General features: G+C 42.4%; 1 protein-coding gene and 1 long non-coding RNA gene across 3 annotated transcripts in view; one reads left to right on the plus strand and one right to left on the minus strand.

Moving 5' to 3' along the window:
• Window positions 1–2,194: 2,194 nt before the first annotated feature.
• Window positions 2,195–14,196, minus strand: LOC115598580. Its single transcript, XR_003987750.1, has 3 exons — window positions 14,121–14,196; window positions 13,383–13,612; window positions 2,195–2,390 (listed from the first exon to the last, which is right to left on the minus strand). It is a non-coding gene; the product is annotated as an uncharacterized LOC115598580 (long non-coding RNA).
• The window catches only part of CXADR (CXADR Ig-like cell adhesion molecule), a 36,019-nt gene continuing 29,967 nt past the window's right edge, over window positions 14,115–20,166 (plus strand). Inside the window, exon 1 of one of the 2 annotated variants that reach the window (XM_030454232.1) lies at window positions 14,115–14,279. In XM_030454232.1, the coding sequence (XP_030310092.1) occupies window positions 14,213–14,279 (67 nt within the window). In that variant the 5' untranslated portion in view covers window positions 14,115–14,212. The remainder of the gene's footprint in view (window positions 14,280–20,166) is intronic. The other variant, XM_030454240.1, reaches the window with a different exon arrangement.

The following is a 20,166-nucleotide window of genomic DNA, read 5'->3' on the forward strand; positions in this document are numbered from 1 at the left end:
GTCAATATTTTCAAATATAGGAGATGATAACTGTGTTTTACCTTTGCGTCTATTAAAAAAATGTCACTGACACTTTTTTTAATGGGGACAGGCCAGTCTTGCAGGCTACATGTCCTCTTTTCCTCTTTCTACTCTCTCCCATGCTCAGGCCAGTGTATTCTTCAGCTGTGACCAAGGATTTGCTACGTACCCGAGCCCTAGGAAGCTCTTCATCCATCTGCCCCCTTCCTTCTTGTTCTTTACATCTCCTCAGGGTCCTGCAGCTCACTGTCCCTCCAGTGGTGCAGAGGTAAATTTTTGAGGGGCTGCTTTGTAACATAATTGCCTGGAAAGACATGAGCTAAAGGATGATGGAGACTTGTTGCAAGGTAAGACCCGAGGGGCCAGGTGTGTTTGTTCAGCATTACTGAACTGCATCTTCACCTGTCAATTGCCAAGAGCCTCACCTCCAGAGAGTGAGGTCTGTCCCTTCCAAAATATCTTCCTGAAGTGTACATGAGAACGGGTGGGATAACCATTATGGGGAAAACTACAAATCCCAGGATGAGCTTTTGCTCTGATTCAGCAGCATCCATCAGCCTCTCCTCTCCCAGGGTGGTGCTGAGCTGGTGGCAGTGCTGCTGTACTGGCAGATCTTTCCATGCCCGGGAGTTTCACAGGGCCATGTGTGCCTTCATGGCATTTAAAACAAGTGTCAAAGTCTCCTAATCCCTCTTTCCAACCTGATTGGTCCCTGATGTTTTTAACATGGCTGTGTCCTGCTCAGCTCTAAGATACTTCATAATTCTATAATCATTAAAAAATATAATATAAGAGATAGGAAGTGGAAACAAAAATCAGCATCTGTCTCAGCCTTCTTCCTCTTTGTCAAGAAGGAATAGCATTTGAGGGGGTTTATTTGGTTTAGGTTTTTTGTGAATATATATCTCCTCCGTGATACTGAAGAAAGAAAGAACTGACAAGAATGAGGTTTATATTTGTGCCAACATGGGGAGGTTTGAAGTATTTCTGGTGAAATGAGTCTTGGGCTAGATCCTCAGAAAAATCTTTCTCTTACATGAAGGTAACAGTCGTCCCTGTGCCAGTAACCTGGCAGTGGCCTGAAGGTCCTGAAGGTTGTTGAGAATAACTGCTGTGTGCTGTGATACACAGATATCATAATATTCATAACAAGCCTCCCAGTTCACATTTGTCTTTGAGCCAGGAGAAAGTAGAACATGACAGGGACAGAGATACCTGAATACTAGTTTGGTGAGGGTAAGATTGTGTGGTCTTGATTTCAAATGCATGAAACCAAATGTAAGCTCATCAAAACACCAGGATTGTTTTGACTACCTGAAAAGATAATATCCACTTCTAGAATGATGATATTTATTTTCTATCTACAAATAGTGGCAAATTGTATCTGTATTATAAGTAACTGTGCAACTTCATGGGTAGCTTTTCTTAAATTCCAAAGTGTTTGCTTCTTATATTATAGGAAGGTCATGTAGATAAGCTGCTGCCAGCACTTTTCCCCCAGTTCAGCAGATACAATCTTGTTTCCTAAATTCTAATATGAGCACGTTTCTACCAGGCTCATCACTTCGACCATACAACCTCTGCTTGTGTGTCTCTGCATTATTTTCTTCTTTCTATCATGCTATAAATACCACTTGATTTGGTCCTGTGCTGGCCAAGATCTACTCTATCTGTATTTTCTTACATCCTTTCAGTCTTCATCTCTGTGGCCTCTGCTATGTCAGGGGACATCATATATTATTGACCATTACACATTCTTGTTTTATCTTTTGATACTCAGTGGCATCAAGGCTTCCCTCCCAAACCATCCTACCCCCCACCCCCTCCAAAAAAAAAAAGCCACTAAATTAATTTATTCCACATCCTTCCTTAAAGCCTCTCTCTCTCCCTGAGGAAATATGAATAGTTTGCTAGTAAGCAGGCAATTAGGTGCTGTTATTTGTATCATAATCACCTGTCCATTTCATACTTTCCTTAGAGGTACTTAGTACTTTCCCTGACTAGATGTCTCTTAACTTTTTGCATACTGAAGCCGAAAAAGGCCAAACAAAACTGTTTAGAGACAGAGTTTGAGTCTTTAAACAGCAAAGGTATTTATTTTCGGATCCGGGGAACCCCCCAGCTTGCGCCGGACAAAGAGTTCCAAAGGGTTAAGGGAAAAGGGGTTAGGGTATTTATACAGTAAAAGGGGGAGGTTACAACATTACTACATTCTTAGTTCTTGCTGACTTCATTAGGTTGTTACAAAGCAATATTGTTACAAGACCCCAGCCATAATTTCTTCTTATCCCTTGGTGATGATATCTTTATAGTCTTCTTGTGCGGATGTTCACATCCCTTACTGTCCAGCTGGCCTTGGCAGTACCTTGCTTTTAGAACAAGACTTGTTTTAAGAAAAGAGTTACAGAAGAAAAGACTTACACTTTAATTATTTGCTAGCTAGAAATTAATCCCGTTAGGACCTTGTATTGGTTACATTGTTCTAGTAGAAAAATGACATGTCTCAGCTGCTTTGTATGGGAAAGTGAAATGTCTCGGCTGCTTTGTTAGCTTCTTTCTCAGTTTAACCCTGAATTACTAGTAGTTATGAACACAAATTCATTAGCATATATTACAAGTCTTAATTTTTCATTAAGTAATTCACATAAACAGTTTGGCCTGATCCACTCTCTTCTTCAATACATTGACTAAATTGCATTGTTATACCTTGGGTTGTTTTTTGGCTTGTTGTTTTTTGTTTTGTTTTTTTTACCTAAGCGGTCAGTTTGAAATATCCTCTCCATAGTTCTGTTCAAGACTAAAAATACTTGGAGGATAGTTTTAAAAAAAACAAAACAAAGGTTAGTTAATAGACCATCCTACCTCACTCCCTCTGCTAAGATACTACCCCCCACCCTCCAGCCACCTAAATTTATGCCAGGCAAAAACAGCAGGAAAAAAAAACCAGGGTAGTTCTCCTTCCTCCCCTTTTTCTGGTCACTGCAGTTCATCCTGAAGCTGCTGAGCTGAAAGCTTTCATTTGGTGAATTTCCAACCAGTAGAATGAAGTAACTGAGGTGTGGATACATCTGGTATTTTGCTGCTTCTCCTATAGGAATAGTAATCTCCAATGGGAGGTGTGAGGTGGAGTGGGGAGAGGAATCTGGAATAGTACCATCTTAAATGACTACAAAAAAATAAGCTTGGCGGCTACATCCATAAGAAGAGCCTGAAAATCAATAATGTTTGACCTGGCATCAGGTTATAATGCCATATCAATTACCATTCAAGGAATATTACTTTGTGGTAAAATTAAAGTGCCTTATCTTCACTGGGAAAGTATCTTGAAATAGCTCGTTCATTATGACAATTTAATTGTGTACCTTTAGGAGCATTAAAAGGAAACTAGCTTCAGACAACAGAGTACACACAATCCTTGGGCACAGATCAGCATTTAATTATGCATACTTAGTGAAATAGAGTCATAATTAATGACTGGAGACTTTAGGACGGACAATAGGATACATATTTTTAACAGTCTTTTAAGAGCAGATTTATCTAGACTGACAATCACTTCAGCTGATGTAATAATCCCAGCCACATGGCCATCCTTGCCTTTTTGCAAAAAATGATCCTGTGATCATGCCACGATGACAGAACCACAGAATAATTTAGGTTGGAAAAGACCCTTAAGATCATTGAGTCCAACCATTAACCTAACACTGCCAAGCCCACCACAACACCACGTCCCTAATCACCAGATCTACATATCTCTTTAAAACCTCCAGGGCTGGTGACTCCGCCACTGCCCTGGGCAGCCTTTTCCAGTACCTGAAAACACTTTGGGTGAAAAAAAATTTCCTAATATCCAATCTAAACCTCATCTGTCACAACTTGAGGCCATTTCCTCTTGTTCTATTGCTCGTTACTTGGGAGACTTACACCTCCTTTCAGGTAGCTGTGGAGAGCAGTAGCATCCCAGAGTCATGGTCTGGATGGTGGGTGCAGATGGCTCCTACCAGTGGGGGAGTTTTGGCAGCTGGGGGCTGGGGAAGCTGCAGCTTTCAGAGGGGAAACTCTGACCTTTCTGAGCTCGACAGGAGCTGGGCCCTTTGTTCCAGGGTGCCAAGATTTCTCTTGCAGCCTCTACTGCAGGTGAAGTATCCATAACTTTCATCGATACGGGCTGTCTCAAGGTTTCACAAGGCAGCTGACCTGATCTAAAAGTTTGCTTCCTGCCGCTGAAAGAGGAAGGCTGGAGCCCCATCTGTCCTGGGCTGATGCATCTTTCCTTCCTCTTAAATTGTGGGATTTGACTGATCCCATCACCCCAGTGGCTGCAAGGCATTGAGCGCTGCCCCGGCAGAGCAGGGAGAGCACGGGGGAGGGGAAGGGAAGGGCCGGGACTGTGGCTTCTGAAGTCGCTGCAGACCCAGCACCAGCCTTTGCCTCCCCGTACTGTAAACAGATCTCTGAACTTTCGGTGTGAGGTCATAAAATGCATTAACTTGTCCTAGGAAATCGACGTAGCACCTATAACATTCCTTGCACTTCAGCATTTTCTGCACCAAGGGGTGGGACAAAGTGTTTTGCCAAGAGCAAGTTATTGATTTTAGTTTTTCATACCATCCTTTTCAGACAAGCAAATATTTAATTATACAATTATTCAGATGAAACAACATCAACAAACAGATGAAGCAAATTGCCCAGCGATTTCAACAAACAGCAAAACTAACTCTGAGTGTCTTGCACCCCCACTCTCCTCTGCATGTCATGAACTCCTGAATACATTTTGCCCCTCCTCCTGGATAGTTTCACTAATTAATGAAAGATTAAAACATAATTCAGGATGACATCCACCACTGAAATCTGTCTTAATGAGAGACAAAGAGCTGAAACCATGGAGGAACAGGAAAAATGCCCTCAGAACAAAACGAATTACAGAATTTGAAATGCAATTTCATTTCTTTGTAGAGGACTACTTGCCAGTGTTCCCAAACATACACAATTCTGCAATAAGCAGCACTTGAAATAAGCAGTGGCATTATTATAACTTGCCATTGGGTTAGCAGTATTAGGCTTCCAGTTAGGGGCTACTTCTACTGGGCAAATACTGGGAGGTCATTTAAAACAGGTTTCACTGTAAATAGTTACACAAGACATGACAAAGGTTGTTATCAGTAAAAATGTGAACTCCTTCCACTGTCAGCACTTTTTCCTGAGCTAATGCAATTAAAAAGCACTACTGAAACCAACCCAACCTGTTTATACAGTAGAAAGGAAAATTACATGACCCTACCTAAAACAAAAACAAAACAACAAAAAAACCCAACAAAAACCAAAACAAACCACAATCAGAAAAAAGAAAAACAAAAAAACCCCACACCTCCACACACACACACACAAAAACGTTACCAAGTGAAGTTTTTACTGATTTTATGGCAGTATGATATTAAATGCATCCATGTCTACTTGGAACACAAACTGTAACACTCCCTTATGACAGGACACTGTTTAAATGCACTGATCTGGGAAAAAAAATCTCCCTAAAGACACCTGCACCTCTGAGGGGGCCTTCTTCAGGTCAGTGAAAAATGTCCATTGCTATCTCAAGCAGCCACATCATAAACTCCCTTCCAGAAATGGGTAAAGTTCTGCACTGAAAGCTGTTAGACCTTTATTTTTGACTCTGTGGGGGAAGGCTCCTCCACAACTTCCAGAGTCAGTAATCAAAAACTTGCTTCTGTAAAAAAAAAAAAAAAAAAAAAAAATTGATTTCATGGGCCAAAGGCCCTGCTGTACCCAGAGGGTGTGGCTATGATGAGGGAAGCAGTGAAGGGTGTTTCAGGTCACACTTGCCAATGTATCTTCTGGTTGTGCAGAACCCCTTGATGCACAACACTATTTAGAGCAGGGACATCTATAAGGGACTCACAATAGCTATTTCAGCATTCTCAAGCTTCTAGGCACTGCTAGACACATTTTCAGGTTTTAGGGTTTGTCGTAGTTAAACCTATTCTGTATGCATGTCCACTTGAGAAAAAGTGGAACTTAAGGAAAGGAACCTGATGAAGCAAAGTTGAGGATTAATCAGAAGCAGGAGTCAAGGGGAAATGAGGAGGAGGAGGAGGTGGTATCCACCTCAGAAAGTGCAAGGAAACTTTATTATGTACTCCTGCAAACAAAAACTTTTTTGTTTGTAAATCCCTTCCCTTCACACCTCCAAAGACTAAGGCTGCATTAAAAAAAAAATAATCAAAAGCCTTATTGAAAAAAACAAAACCAAAGAGTATTTTTGTGTACATGAGTGATTTCTGCAGGTCTTCTTCCCAACAAGCAGATGCAAACAGGAGTTTGGATATTTGTTAATTTTGATGGAAGTCGAAGTTTTCATGGCAGCAGGAGCTGATGCCTTAAAAGAAAAGACTGAGTAGCATGAGGCTTCAAACAAATTTGAGAAAATTTTCATTCTTCAATCATATCATGTCTGGCAACAATAGATATTAGATGGAGGTACCACCAAAGTCTTTATAACTGCAAGTCCCAACACACAGACCCTCAGTGTCAACTATTCTGATGGCAACAAGAGCAGTTAACACTGACATACCTGTGAAGACCCTGGCTTTGAGAATAGTTGCAGTTGCCCTGAAACACCTGAGCTCCTGTGACAAGCAGCTTTTACAGTCCTGAGCTAACCAACCAGGCTCCCCTGGGGAAGGGGAATATCAGCCACCTGTGCAAGAAATACTGTGCTTAGCCAGCTGAGTAGAGTATCTAACATGGGTAAAGAGTGAAAGGTGAAATGTGGGACAGTGAGTAAAGCGTGTGGCATCTAAAGAAACTGACTTTGTATAACCACACCTAATGGACCTGAAATGGCACCTACCTACTTACCTACCTCATCTTGAGATCTTCAGGTATGAGCTCCTCCCTTACTCAGCATCAAAGATTGGTTTGCAAGTACCAGATGAAACACTTTGTTTTCCCATCCTGTACTTGCACTCCTTATCTCTTATTTTTACCCTGTTATTTTATTCCTTCTGTTCTCTTTTGTGCTGACACTCTGTCCTTCCATCTACCCTGGGCTTGTACCCAGCCCTTCAGACACGTGAGCTGGCAAGCCACAGATGTTAGGAGTGATCAGAGCATGCCTGTGGGATCTGGTCTCATTGGCAGAATAGGCAAATGAATGTTAGATGAAGTGGGTGTTACATGCAGTTATCTCCTGTCTTAAAGCACCAGCTTGCTACTTACACTGTCTAATGGTTGTATCACAAGGCTGTTGTTAAGGCAGTCATTCCTGATACTGCATAGCAGGCTTGTGCAGTCCAGGTCGCAGGTTGTCCCTCCTGCCACTTCACACATAGGCTTCAAGCTTATTATGAACAAGTAGCTTCCCCTGGATATGGAGAATCTTGCCTCAGGAGTTCTGGGATTTCATCTCAGGAAAGGGCTATGAGCATCTTGCTAGTGACTGAGCAACATGACAGCAGTGATAACCAGGAGAAACTGGGCTACCTAGTAAGACAGTGGCAGCTGAGTAGCAGTTCAGAAATTATCACTGGTGTCTTAAGTGGTATATACAGACACCAAAGAGGCTGGAGTGCTAAACTGCCATTTATAAATGCCTTGCACAAACAAAGTAATCTGTAAATTCATGACACAGTCCAAGCAGCCATCAGCTGCTAGCTCTTCACTACCAACACTGACCTGGATTTGAAGATTAGGTATGAAATGCCATTGCCTCTGCCATATCTGTGATTATTGTCCTATTCAATTGTATCCACTGAATGGCTGGAGAAACCCCTTCCTGCTACTCTTAGCTCACAACTGCCCTTGGTTTTCAGGTATAGTTTCTCCTTTCTCTCCTTTGGAAAAGTGGATCCTTTTCCTAGCCTTGCCTGTTTGATTCTCAGCAGACAATCCTTTTTTTCTAGGCACTAGAAAAACATACTGCAAACACCCTCTCTCCTTCCACAGATGCCAACTTCTGCACCTGTCAGCCTTATTCATGGATGGCTTCTGTAATTCCCTTGCCCTTTTAGCTCTATAATGATCACTTCCATCCCAGCCACGCAAGAATCTCCTCTGTACTGTGCGGCTCCAGCTGGAGAATACAACCCAGATTCATGCTAACATTGCAAGGAAGCACATAACTGCTTTCCTTTTCTGTCTGTAATTTTAAGGATCCATGTTAAGAATATAGCCCCTGGATGGATGCTGGGTGTTGATGATGAGTTCCCCTTCACAAGGAGCCAGTTGTAGGAGTGAGAATGCAGCACTTCTTTGTAGGGCAATGGAACTGCCCTATGATACAGCTAATTCCACTCTAAGGGCCAAATTTAATGAGACAGCTGAGAAAATCTAGTTACTGCTACAACCAACAAGCATGGGCCTGTTCTTCCAGTCCTTTCTCACAGCCTCACCTCCTTCTCCTTGCTTGAGTAGCTTTTCTAACACCAGCAATGGTCAGTAATCTATTCTGCAGGTAAACCAAGCTGATAAAAAAGCAGAGAGGAGTAATTATTTGCTCATCTGGTGAGCTAAATTAGTTCACTAAGTTGTCAGATGACTATCAAAGCTGGCACAAGGGAATGTCTGGTGACTGCAGAGATGAAAGGGAGGAGAGGGGAACTGAGATTGTTCTTTCTGTGAAATGCTGTTGCTGGCTCATACAGCCATCAGCAAATACAATAGCTGAAATTCAGTGCAAAGAGAGAGAAAATGGAGAGGAATGTGAATGTCACCTCTTTTGGAGATGATCAGCTACTAAAAAGAAGCACTTCCTCATCATTTCAGGAAATCACATCTATTTTTCCTCTTAAAGGAAGTTTACTTCAATCAACACATAACTGGAATGAGTATTAGCTCAGAAAAATAGTTTGCTACAGGACAGATCTGTATTGTCAATCTGATAATGTTCCAGCCAACATTGTTCTTTTACTGCCATTTGCATGTACAATCAGAGTTTGAATAGATACACACCTCCAATATATAAATAATCAGAAATGTATAGCATAAATACTTTTGTAAAAATCTATCACACCATGCAGTCCTCTTCTGGACTTTAAACAAATCAAATCTATCTTGTATGTCTGAGATTTTGCTTCCCTTCTACAGCATAAATATGTAGCCTTAAGTTTGGGTCAACTGTCACTGCCATCAGTTGGAAATAGCGCTCCTTTTTTCTTCTTTCTGCTTTTGTTTTTGTGTCTAGGTGATGTAAACATTCTAGTAACCTCTGAAAGAAAACTATTTGAGGTAAATTGTATTTCTAAGCTCAAGTATCACAGGGACACAAAGATGTGCATTACTGCCCTCTTAAAACATCTTTGCTAAAAATTGTCTCTCCAAAAGAGGAGCTCAGGAAGGTGTGAAATTTACCCTGATAGCAACTGTCATTTGACTTAAGTGCTAAATGTGAAAGCTGTTAAATTGTAACACTGAACAAGACAGTCTTTGAAAATCATTAACCTGAATTAAGGATATTAAACCCAAGCTATTGTTAGCTATTTTTTCCTTTATTCCTTCTTCTTTTCCTCAGTAATGGCTTGCATTTAGTTATCATTATAAAAAGGTAGCAAGAGCATGAAAGCTTAATTGGAACTAGCCCAAGGCTGCTAAAGGAGAAGGGAAAACCCTATCATTGTTTCACTCCATGTGTGCAGATGGGTGGCTCCTCTGAGGCATCACTGGGGTACTCTCCCTGTGGATGCCTGGGTGAGGAAGGGGGTGGTAGCACCTTGCTGGACCTGTCTCAGCTGGGAAGCTGCACACCTTGGCCTCCAGAAGGTGACACGGCCAAGCTCTGCCAGCTGCAGCATAACGAGAGAGCCTGGACTCAAATCTTTATTACTAAATACCTCATGCTCTGAAACTTTGCCTTCTAAAATCCACTGCTGTAATTTCTCTTTGTTGATGAGACCTTAATGACAACTATCTCTTGACTCTGGCAGCTATTTTCAGCATATCAGCCCGATTTGCCTTAGGCTGGTTTAACTAATGTTGATAAGGACAGCTAGCACCAGAAAGCCGAGCAGTAAGTACACAAGTGCCTGTTCCTCACATCGGGGAATGGATACCACTATAAGCAAAGAAGAAAATTATTTTGGCAAAAAATGATTGCACAAGCTAGACCTTACCCTTCTCGCAGCTCTGGCTGTGGTGCCAGAGCAGCTTAAGCTGAGCCCAGCTGATTCATGGTACTGCCCCTTCCCTGCCTGCCACCCAGCCCTCCTATTTTTATGCCAGCTGGCACACAGGCAAATAAGAAGGAAAACAGTTCAGGGACCTCAGCTGGCTGAAAATAAAAGGTACTCCTCTTGGGCCAGCCTGCCTTCCCAAATTAACTTATCAGCTAGTGGCATGAGCTCCGGTTCCAGCACAAGTACACAAGTGGGGTTGGGGGTTGAGCAGCACCTCCAATTTAAACAAACCACCTCCAGGTGAACTCTCACCTGACAACAGCAGCCTGCAACTGCTGAGCAGGAATGGTTGTTCTGTCCTCCTGCCCCAATTGCCCCTCTCCTGGCCAAATAACCATGCATTCCCCTTCCCCTGTGCTGGCTCTGGCTTGAATTACAGAGTAAACTGATGGGAGTCTGCTGATCCAGAAGAAAAAATGTGTCCCAGAAAAAAAATGCAACAGCTCCCTCCTACAAGTAGAAATCCAGACCCAAAGTCACAAGGAGAATATTTGCTCCTTCTCTTTTATCTTTCTTTCTCATTTCCTTCTCTTGCACTTCAGACATGTTACCCATGTTAGGAAATGTACAGCCCTATGGGGAATTTCCCTCAAGAACTAGGAACTGAAACAGAAAATAACCCTTATTATAACTTAATTATATTAACTTATAACATTATCCTTGTATGGCACAGTGAGATTTGTGTGACACAAGAACGGATTATTTCCATTTCATTGCTTCTGTAGGACAAGCCTATGGGTAACTTCAGGTGATGCTTTTCTACTTTCCCCTTGAAAAACTAAACGAATTCCACTTTGTGGGAAGCTACGCAGATAAGGAAGCATTTCCAAAGCAAAGAACACAAATTATTCACAGCCTTAAGTCAAAATTGGTGGAAAATTTCCCTTGAAAAAGTACAGGAAGGTTGCAGAAATACACAAACCGTTTTGTTCAAGTTGTGAAAAGTTTAGTTTTGGATGTACTGAACAGCTCCACCACACCATTTTGTAAACTTAATTTAAAATCACTTCTGAATTTGTGCTTCTTGTGTAAACCCTTTCATTTTTAAAACAAAACCAAACCCAAACAAACCTAAAATTGTATTGATATTGTTGCATTAAAAAAAAACCCAGTACATTTAGGGTAACACTAGTGTGGGGGTTCTCACCCTTAAGTTTTTCTTAAACGTTTGAAATTTTTTTTTTATATTTTACATAAGTCTTTAGATCTCTGAGTATGAAACAGAATTTGCCAAAAAAAGGAATGCGAAACAGTTACCAATTTGCAAAATGTGGGTCTGGATTGCAAGGCTCTAGGCCAGTGGCTACCTCCTCTGTGTCAGCTGGATTATGCCTTCACCCTGCATTCTTTTTTGGGCTTGATCCAAAATGAAGGCATTAGCAGAAATCTGTTCAAAAAGTTTTGAACCTGACCTTTTCCTTTGTGAGTGAAATAGCTTTGGTCATTTTCAGAGTTACATTTTTCCCTTGTTGTGTTTAGTATTCCAGGAAGTACAGGCCACTCAAAAGCTACAGACTGTCACATCCTCTAATAAATCTGGTAGCTTTATGCCTTATTAACCTGACCAGCATTTGCAATGGGGAAGCAGGGATTTTTTTGGTTTTTAAAAATAATTATTAATTAAACATTGTATTCTGGTGTACTCTTAATTTGCAAGAGTGTGAACAATTTTCAGGAGTGTAAACATGACTGCGCACGTGTTACTTTTGGTTTAAATGAGACCAGGAACAGGTCTGTCTAGGCTAGTCAAAGTGCAGACCTCATGTTTCCTAAATGCAGTACGGTATTTATTTTAATTACCAGCTAGGATTTATTTCACAGAAGGGTGAGCATCTCCATTCTAATGACTAATCATTTTCTCTTTCTGCAATGACTGTGATTGCCTCATTATACTTTCCACGGTATATAATTTCTGTGTTGACACAAGTGGATGTAGAGCAAAAAGCCTTGCTCATCCAGTCAGCCTGGGATCCTCAAGGCAAATCACCCTTTAAAGCCTAAGTCTGCAGCATATATTAAGTAACAGAAAAAAAGAAATATCTCAATACCCCACTTTGAGGTTCTGGTTCTTTTAGGTTAATAATACATTAATTATATTTTCTTTCCTTCATAGAAGGAAAAGACAATTCTGTTCTCTAATTAAATCAAATCCTTGAAATCTCCCAATTTGTGTGCTTTATGTATCGTATCCAGCATTTTATAGAGTTGTTTTTAAAAGGAGATCTAACAGACACTGTGAAGTATCATATCCTTAGAAGATGGAAGCGGTACTTCTCTGCACTTTCATGGAAAATGATGATGCATTTACTCTGTTTATCAAAAAGCTAATTCAGACCCGGTAGGTAAATGCTGCTGCTTTACTTATGAGAATCCAATGATTTTTGAAAGGCATTTGTGCACAGTCATATATTCATTATTCCAGCAGAAACAGAGACACTGCCAATTTAATCGCTAGGAATCCTTTATTGCACAACAGGCCTACAACCTCCTTTGTAGCAAATTATTTGGGAAAATACCCTTCGAGCAGTTATCCAAGCTCATTTCCAACAAGGGCATAAAAAACTTTGGCTTTTAAACTCTCATCTCATACATGTAGAACATAATCATATAAAAATATGTATTTATATATCATATAAAAATGTATTTGAACTTTACTTAGCATGGACATCAGAGAAAAATAACACGCATAAGAAGATTCCTGTGAAAGTTTGCTTGGACTGCAAAACCCAGACTACATGGCTTCTGATTTGTGTAAATATTTGGTTATAGGGATGCTTTCTTAATATAGATAGGGCTGTGGACATAACATGGGAAATGGTACCATTCCAGCTTAAGCCTTTATGAGACTACACCTTAGGGACAGAAACAGAATCACAGAATAATACAATTTTCAGGGTTGGAAGGGACCTTTAAGATCATCCAGTTCCAACCCCCCTACCGTGGTGGGCAGGGACACCTCTCACTAGATCAGGTTGCTCACAGCCCTGTCTACTCTGACCTTAAAAACTCCCAGGGATGGGGCTTCTACCACCTCTCCGGAAAACCTGTGCCGGTGTCTCAGCACCTTCACGGTGAAGAACTTCTTCCTTACATATGTTAGTAGTTTTGCTGTACATAGTAATCTATGCACAGCATCAAGTTCACACAACGCACACAGTTATGGAGAATATACCTCACCAAGTCTTGCTTTATCTTCCGATAAGTGCCACAGAGAGTTTTGCTGTCCGTGGAGCACAAACCACGCTTTTCTGGGATCGGGTGGAGCTGCCATTTTGGGTACCGTGCAACTGCGTCACGCTACAGAAGAAACTCTGCTTGTGCTCTTTCACTGAGGCTCTTATCAGCCTTTTGTCTGGGCTGCGAGTTCTCCTCGGTTCCAGATCTTTCAGTCGAAAGCCGTATGCGCTCTGCAAGGGAAGCACAAGACACTCGACTGGCGTTGCTATGGGGACTGATGAAGACACCGCATTTCTGGCGCAGCGGGTGTCAGCAGGAGCCAGGTGCTGCCGAGGGGCGCGGTGCTTCCCGCCTCCCCCCAGCAGCCCGCCCGCCTCGCGTTCTCGGCGCCCCGGGTGTCCTCCCTTAGCCTACCACGGAGCCCCCTCCACCCCCTCACCCCGGGATTATTCGGGCGCTTGGACACGTTTCGCTTGGACACGAGGCAGGACAGGCTCCACAGAGCCCTGCCTGCCAGGGGGCGCCGAGGGGTGCCGGGCGGAGAGGGGGGCCAGCCCTTCGCCGAGGTGTGCCGGCACGTGTGGCCGCGCTGCCGCCGGCCCCGCGGGGTTGATCCCGAGCCCGGGGCGGGCAAGGGGCGGCATCAGGTGCCGCAGCCGGGGCCGGGCATCGCCGAGCCGCCGGCGGGGAGGGGCTGGGGCGGGTGGCGGCCGGAAGTGACGGGCCCGGCTGATTCACCTGCTGGGTGACGCGGGGGGCGGAGGAGGTGCCCGCCGGGAGCCGTGGGGACGGAGCCGCCGGTGCTGGGTGTCCGCCGTTCGCGCCGCGCCATGGAGGCGCCGCGGACGCTGGGGGTGGTGGTGGCGACGACGTCCTTCGTGCTGCTCTGGTCCGCAGGTGGGCGCCGGCCGCAGGTGGAGGGGAGGGGATCGAACCGAGCTAAACTGGAGGGGAGAGGCGGCGGCTCCCGTCGGGTTAGGAGAAAGGGCGGGGAAGGGGGATGGTGGTGAGGGGCTGCTGCCCGCCCCGCCTCGCCCGCGCTGACCGGGGAGCGACTGCTACACCGCACCTCCGCCCCTGTGTCTGTGTGCGAGGAGGGAGGTGGCTGGAGGGGGGGGACTCCCGTCTCCGCCAGCCCTTGTCTCGAGGCGGGGAGCGTCTCTTCTCGGCCCTTGCCCGCCCGTGGGTGCGGCGGGGAAGCGACGCCTGAGGCGCGGTGCCCGGGCGGGCGGGCGCGCTGCGGGGCCCACCTGGGCTTTGTTCGCCGGCGGGGCGGACAGCGCTGCAGCCGCGGGTTATCTCTTTCCCCCTCCCCTCCCCCTATAGCCCCGCCCGCTCCTCCCGCCCCCCTCCAGGGCAGCCCTCGGCGTGGCTGGGGACCACCCGCCCCGGGCTCTGTGTGCTTCCCGTGCCCTGCCGTTCGTCAGGGGCTGTGACCGCGGTGTTCCCGAGGGCAATGTGGGGCCCTGGTGCCCGCCCGGTGCCGTTCTTGGCATCCTGCTTCTGGCTGTGCCCCGGCCCGGCGGGCGGAGCGGTGCCCACTGCGGGCGGAGGGCTCGGGGGAAGCGCCGCGCCTGGAAACGGGAGTGAAAAGAGAAAAGCGAAATAAATAATTAAAAAGATCGTCCACCAAAATGCATGATGCAGCCTTGTTATCTGGGTCTGATTTCCAAGGCCGGTCCTGGTTGAGAAAGGAGGAAGGGGTCAGGTAGGTTCCAGGGAGCCCCTGCAATTGGGTTATCCTGCGCTCTGTGGCTGTGATGGAGCTCCATGGAGAAAATGTGAGAAAATTAGAGGGTGCAGGGAATGGAGATGTATTAGGTGGATCTGAACTCGTTTGTATTTCTTGCTGAGAGAAAACAAAGGAGTAGATATTCTCAACACAGACACACACACAGAGAAACAAAAAACAGACAAACAAAAACCATTAAAAAACCGCAAACCAAGAAACCCAAAACCAAACCACCAAAATGAAGGACAAACCAAACAAAAACCATAGCAAACGTGACAGATCTACTAAAAAGCAGGTGAATGTTTTTCATCTTAAACAAGGTATGCTGCTATGTTCCTGTAGTGATCTTGATTAGAATGTCATGTTCACATTTCCTAAAAGTATCTTTAAAAAAAAAAAAAAAGATCCAAACTCGTGTGAATCTACAAACGATGACAAAACACCAATGGAGGGTCAGGTTCACAGCAAAATGTGTATCAGCGATGTCAAAAGGACAGTTTTTGTTTCCTGTTGATATGTTAATGCTTCTGTTGATATCATTGCTGTTTTGGGAAATTACTTATGGCATCAAAATTCTGTGTCTGTAATGGAATAATGAACTCTAATCTCCTGCATGCAAAGGTATCAGTAGTTCTCCATTAACTGTTTTTTAAGTGTAGTTAGAAACAAGATAGAAGCTGTGTAAGAACTATAAATTACTAGTATTTAGTGGCTAGTAATTAAGATTTATATTAAAACTCTTCGTGTAACTAAAACTGTGAAAAAGGTTTGTGAGCAGAATAAATACATGTGAGCTGGATTGATGCTAGGTTATGAAAGAATAAAGCTGGGAATAATTACTATATGAGGAAATGGAAAATCAGAACAAAATTTACACTTTAGTGAAACTGAAGTATATAGATGTTCTCAGACTTTGCTGTGAAATTCGATGACTTTCTAAAGTAAGTAATATGTTTGTGTTTTGATAAGAAGTATCATTTGCATGGTTATTTGGGTGGCTGTACTGTGGAAGACATACACATTTCACAGTCTTTTGAAGGAAGTAATTTAATAGTCTACATTTCGTAGGAGTTGAAGCATCATGTGAGCTTGCTTGTGTTTTTTTCCTCCATCAGATCGATTTAATAGTATTTCTACATCTGTGTTCCAGGTAGATGTGACTTCCTTCACTGAGGTAATGGATGTCAGTAAGTTGCTGTTCTCTGTATGGACCAAACTTAGAGGAAGCCTAGAGGAAGGAAGCTAATTTGTGTGCAGTTGAATGAAAGCTATTGGCAATTGAGGATTGTGTAGGTGCTAAAGTCTATACTAGAGTTGTTGTACTGGAATAATTTGTCATTATAATTTAGGGCTTGCACTATGTGCTATTTTCACAGCTTCTTTTTTTTTTTTTCCTGTGAGTCTCACTATAGCTGAGAGTAGATGATTCAAGATGACTGATACTGTATAAATAAAGAAGCTTATCTTAACTGTACAAAAGACACCTCCAGCAGGTGATGGAGCTATATCAGTATGTGTTGAAATAGGAAAGTGTTTGGATTTTAGATGTCCCTGAACCCTGCTCCAGGGTTTAATCTCTCTGTTAAGGTCAATTTCACAGTCATAAATAACTGAATTGGGAACTCCTTTCACTTTCAGGAAGGAAGAAGTTAATCCTTGAGCATTTCAGGGTACTAGGGGAGAACAGTTCTTCTGCTCTATCTTTGTAGTTAGTAATTCACTCTAGTGACTGCCTTGGTTTTACATGGCTGTGCAATTGATAAATAACTTGTGGCAGTTTCTCCTTGCATTTGGTGCTTCTGGAAGATGACCAGAAAACAGGCTGGCATAGAAAAATTCAGTCTTCTGCTGTATTGCAGACTGCTGGTAGGAATTTACTTTTGGATGGCTATCTTTGCACTTCTTGCAGCTTTTTCTAGTTATACTAATTCTTTTCTTATCTAAAAATGCAATCCAAGTATGTGGTCACTGAGAACCTGGTCATTTGGTGTGTATAGTAGTTAAGTATGATCTGTCATTTCAAGGAGTTGGGGATTCCCAAAATGTGCAAATTCTGTTTCACTTAATTGAACACAGTATTGCTGTCATCAACAAATCCTGGAACAGGGCAGTAGAAACTATTTACCTCTTCAGATCTGGGAGTATTTTATTGAGATAATTGTTACTAAACTGTTTTCTGAAGGACAGTAGAGAAGAATTCTGGTTTGAAGAGGAAAGCTCAGCCATGATGTTAAGTGCTGCCAAATTATTTTGCTAGGTCTTATGGATATATATATATATATAACTTGATGTATGTTTGGGGTTTTTTTGATTAATTCTAAGCTTTCTGGAATGTGTGGTCATCTAAAGAATGAAGCTAATATAAAAAATATGTTTGTTGTGGCACTGAGCATGTATTTGCCTAGGCTGTGACTTTATGAAGGCTGTGTACATACTGGTTACCTAGTCCTGGCTATACAGTATCAGGGGAATAGTTTCCATTACATTCAGAGAAAATTCAAGTTAGTGTAGGGTTTTGGAAGGCTGAGAATAAATGCAGGTGCCTAACTTGCGACCCTGATCTAACAAATAAGATAGTGACCTATGGCTGTTAAACTCTTAAAAACGTGTAGTGGCAAATTCTCAGTAACTATTGAAACATATTAACATATCTGTATTAGTATGTTTCTTTATATAGGTATAAAACAAGTGATTGTGTCTGTGGTGATCATTTAGCCTTCAGAAATTAGGTTATACAAAATAGTAGTGCCATGCAGATAAATGCTCAAATTGGGGGTAAGAGTTTTAGGAGACTTTTAAGGTAAATAACGAGGCAAGAACTTTTAGTCTCTAGTGGTATCTCTTATTTCTGGTTTTATAGTGGTGAATTTCTTGACGTTGGGTATTTTCTTTTTTTTTTTTTACAATAGTAATTTGAGGTAATTTTTACTTTATTGAAATTCTGCAATGTGTGATGCTTTATTCTATTAGAATATTAAGATTCTGAACGAAAAACAAAGTTCAGGTAAGCTTTGAGAAAACTCTGTGGTTATTGCCCTATCATTAAGTGGTATTAATAAAACTTGCAAAAGTAATTTTAATAAGATGCATGTAGGAGCAAAGCCTAATGCAGACAAGGTAAATAAGCATTTGACAAAGTACACTAAAGTCAAATATGTATAATAAGGAACTTAATCCTGTTCATGTTTTTATACATGCAACAGGATCTTACAGAAACTTAAATTAGGAGAAATTTGACTACCACAGGAGTTAAGTGGTAATTCCTATCCCAGTCTCTTAATTGCTATACCTGGCATACTTCATCTCTTGTGAAGCAGTTGTAACAATTTGATGGATTCATATTCTTCTTAAGTGTCTGTTGACACAAAAAGTTATCTGAGGTTCAAGACCCTTTTCCTCAGTGTCCTGGATCTTAGTGTTTCGGGCAGTATGAAAAACTTTAACCAGAGATGACTCAATCAACTGTTTACTGCTGTGACATAAGATGAGAGATTTGAATTAGTCATTCTGCCTTAACTAATCTTGTGTTTATCAGAAGGTATTTTATGCATTCAGAATGCTGCTGGGGAGATTATTATAGCTCGTCACTTTGGTCTCCTCTGACTGTCCCCTGGTGCTGCCTTCCTCTGTGTTGCATCAAACTTCAGCTGCTTGTCTGTCTTCACTTCCAGAGCTTGTCACAGCCTTTTCCAAAGCAGAGTCCTCTTAATGTGGAGATGAAACTACCACTCCTAGATGGCTGGTTTAGCTTCCATTGCTGCTTTACAAAAAATACCATTTTGTACGAGTATTTGTGTGTTTTGCTATTCGATTCCTTTGCTACTTGATTCTGTTCATGCTTCAGGAAATGCCTTGTAAACAACTTCAAATTTGCCTTGCTACTGGAGTGTTTTAAAACTCATTTGCCATAGTGATGATGGAGATTTGAATGGACTAGGGACGTTGGTTTTGGGGCCAGAATTATTTTATCCTTCTTTCTAACTAAATTAATCGTTTGTTGTTTGTTGCATGCATTGTATGTTTCTAATGGCAAGGATTCCCTTTTTGCTACTGTTGCAACTTGTGATTGATTTTATGGAGCTTTTAGATGCTTGCCATACACCACAAATAAGAATTTTGAATAATTGTGCATCTCACCAGATTGTAAGATGCATCCCATTAACTCAGTTTATTTGTTCTTCCTCTCTTTCCTCTCTTCCTTTTTTTTTCCGGGAATTCCTCTTTTTACTAGTTTGCATATTTCAGGGGATGATTATAAGAAGAGCCACTTCAGCCTGTTGCCATGGGAATAAGTGGCAGTGAAGCTCTAGTTCTGTGGAAACCTGTTTCAGTGGCAGCTTGAATGTATGAAGACCCTGCATCCTTGCTGGTTGTTTCATTTACTGCACAACTCTGCCTTAACTGTGTATGTGCGTGTATTGAATGGGTCTGAGCTGAGGCTGCTTGAAACACAGAATTTCATTATTTCATAAATTTTTTTGAACTGGTTAAATTAGATAATTTAAACAATAAAGAGTCAATAACTTGTCCTGGTAGAGGCCAGGAATAAATGACAGAAAGGATGGGAGAACAGCATTAGGAGGAAAACCCATCCTTCATGATCAGTGTTCTCCCATGGGAGAGGAAGGTCTGTATAACCTTTGCCTGGGGGGACCTTAGCTGGGACCACATTGCTAAATCAGCTGATCAGCTCAATGGCTAGATGTTACCTCAAAGATGATTGGTTTTGCATCCCATTTAATGTTGTGCCTGGTAGTCATTTAGTGACATGATAACCCAATTCAGGAAGTTTGAAAGACAGAAAAATAATGAATTCTTATAACGTCAGTTTTCTACCTATTCCTGATCCAGCTCAATGAGATTGTGTCTGAGTTGTAGCAGAGGAGAGACAACTGCAACCTCAGATTCATGTGTGTGGAGTATATTGCTGTTGATATTTTTTTCTATTACCTAATTATTGCAGCATATATTCAAAATTTAGGATAGATGAAGAAGCAAGGTCTGGCTGTAGGCTAGAGCCATTGCTGTGATGTACTTCAGCTGTTGTTAAGC

Source organism: Calypte anna, chromosome 1, assembly GCF_003957555.1.
Source record: "Calypte anna isolate BGI_N300 chromosome 1, bCalAnn1_v1.p, whole genome shotgun sequence".
NCBI lineage: Eukaryota > Metazoa > Chordata > Aves > Apodiformes > Trochilidae > Calypte > Calypte anna.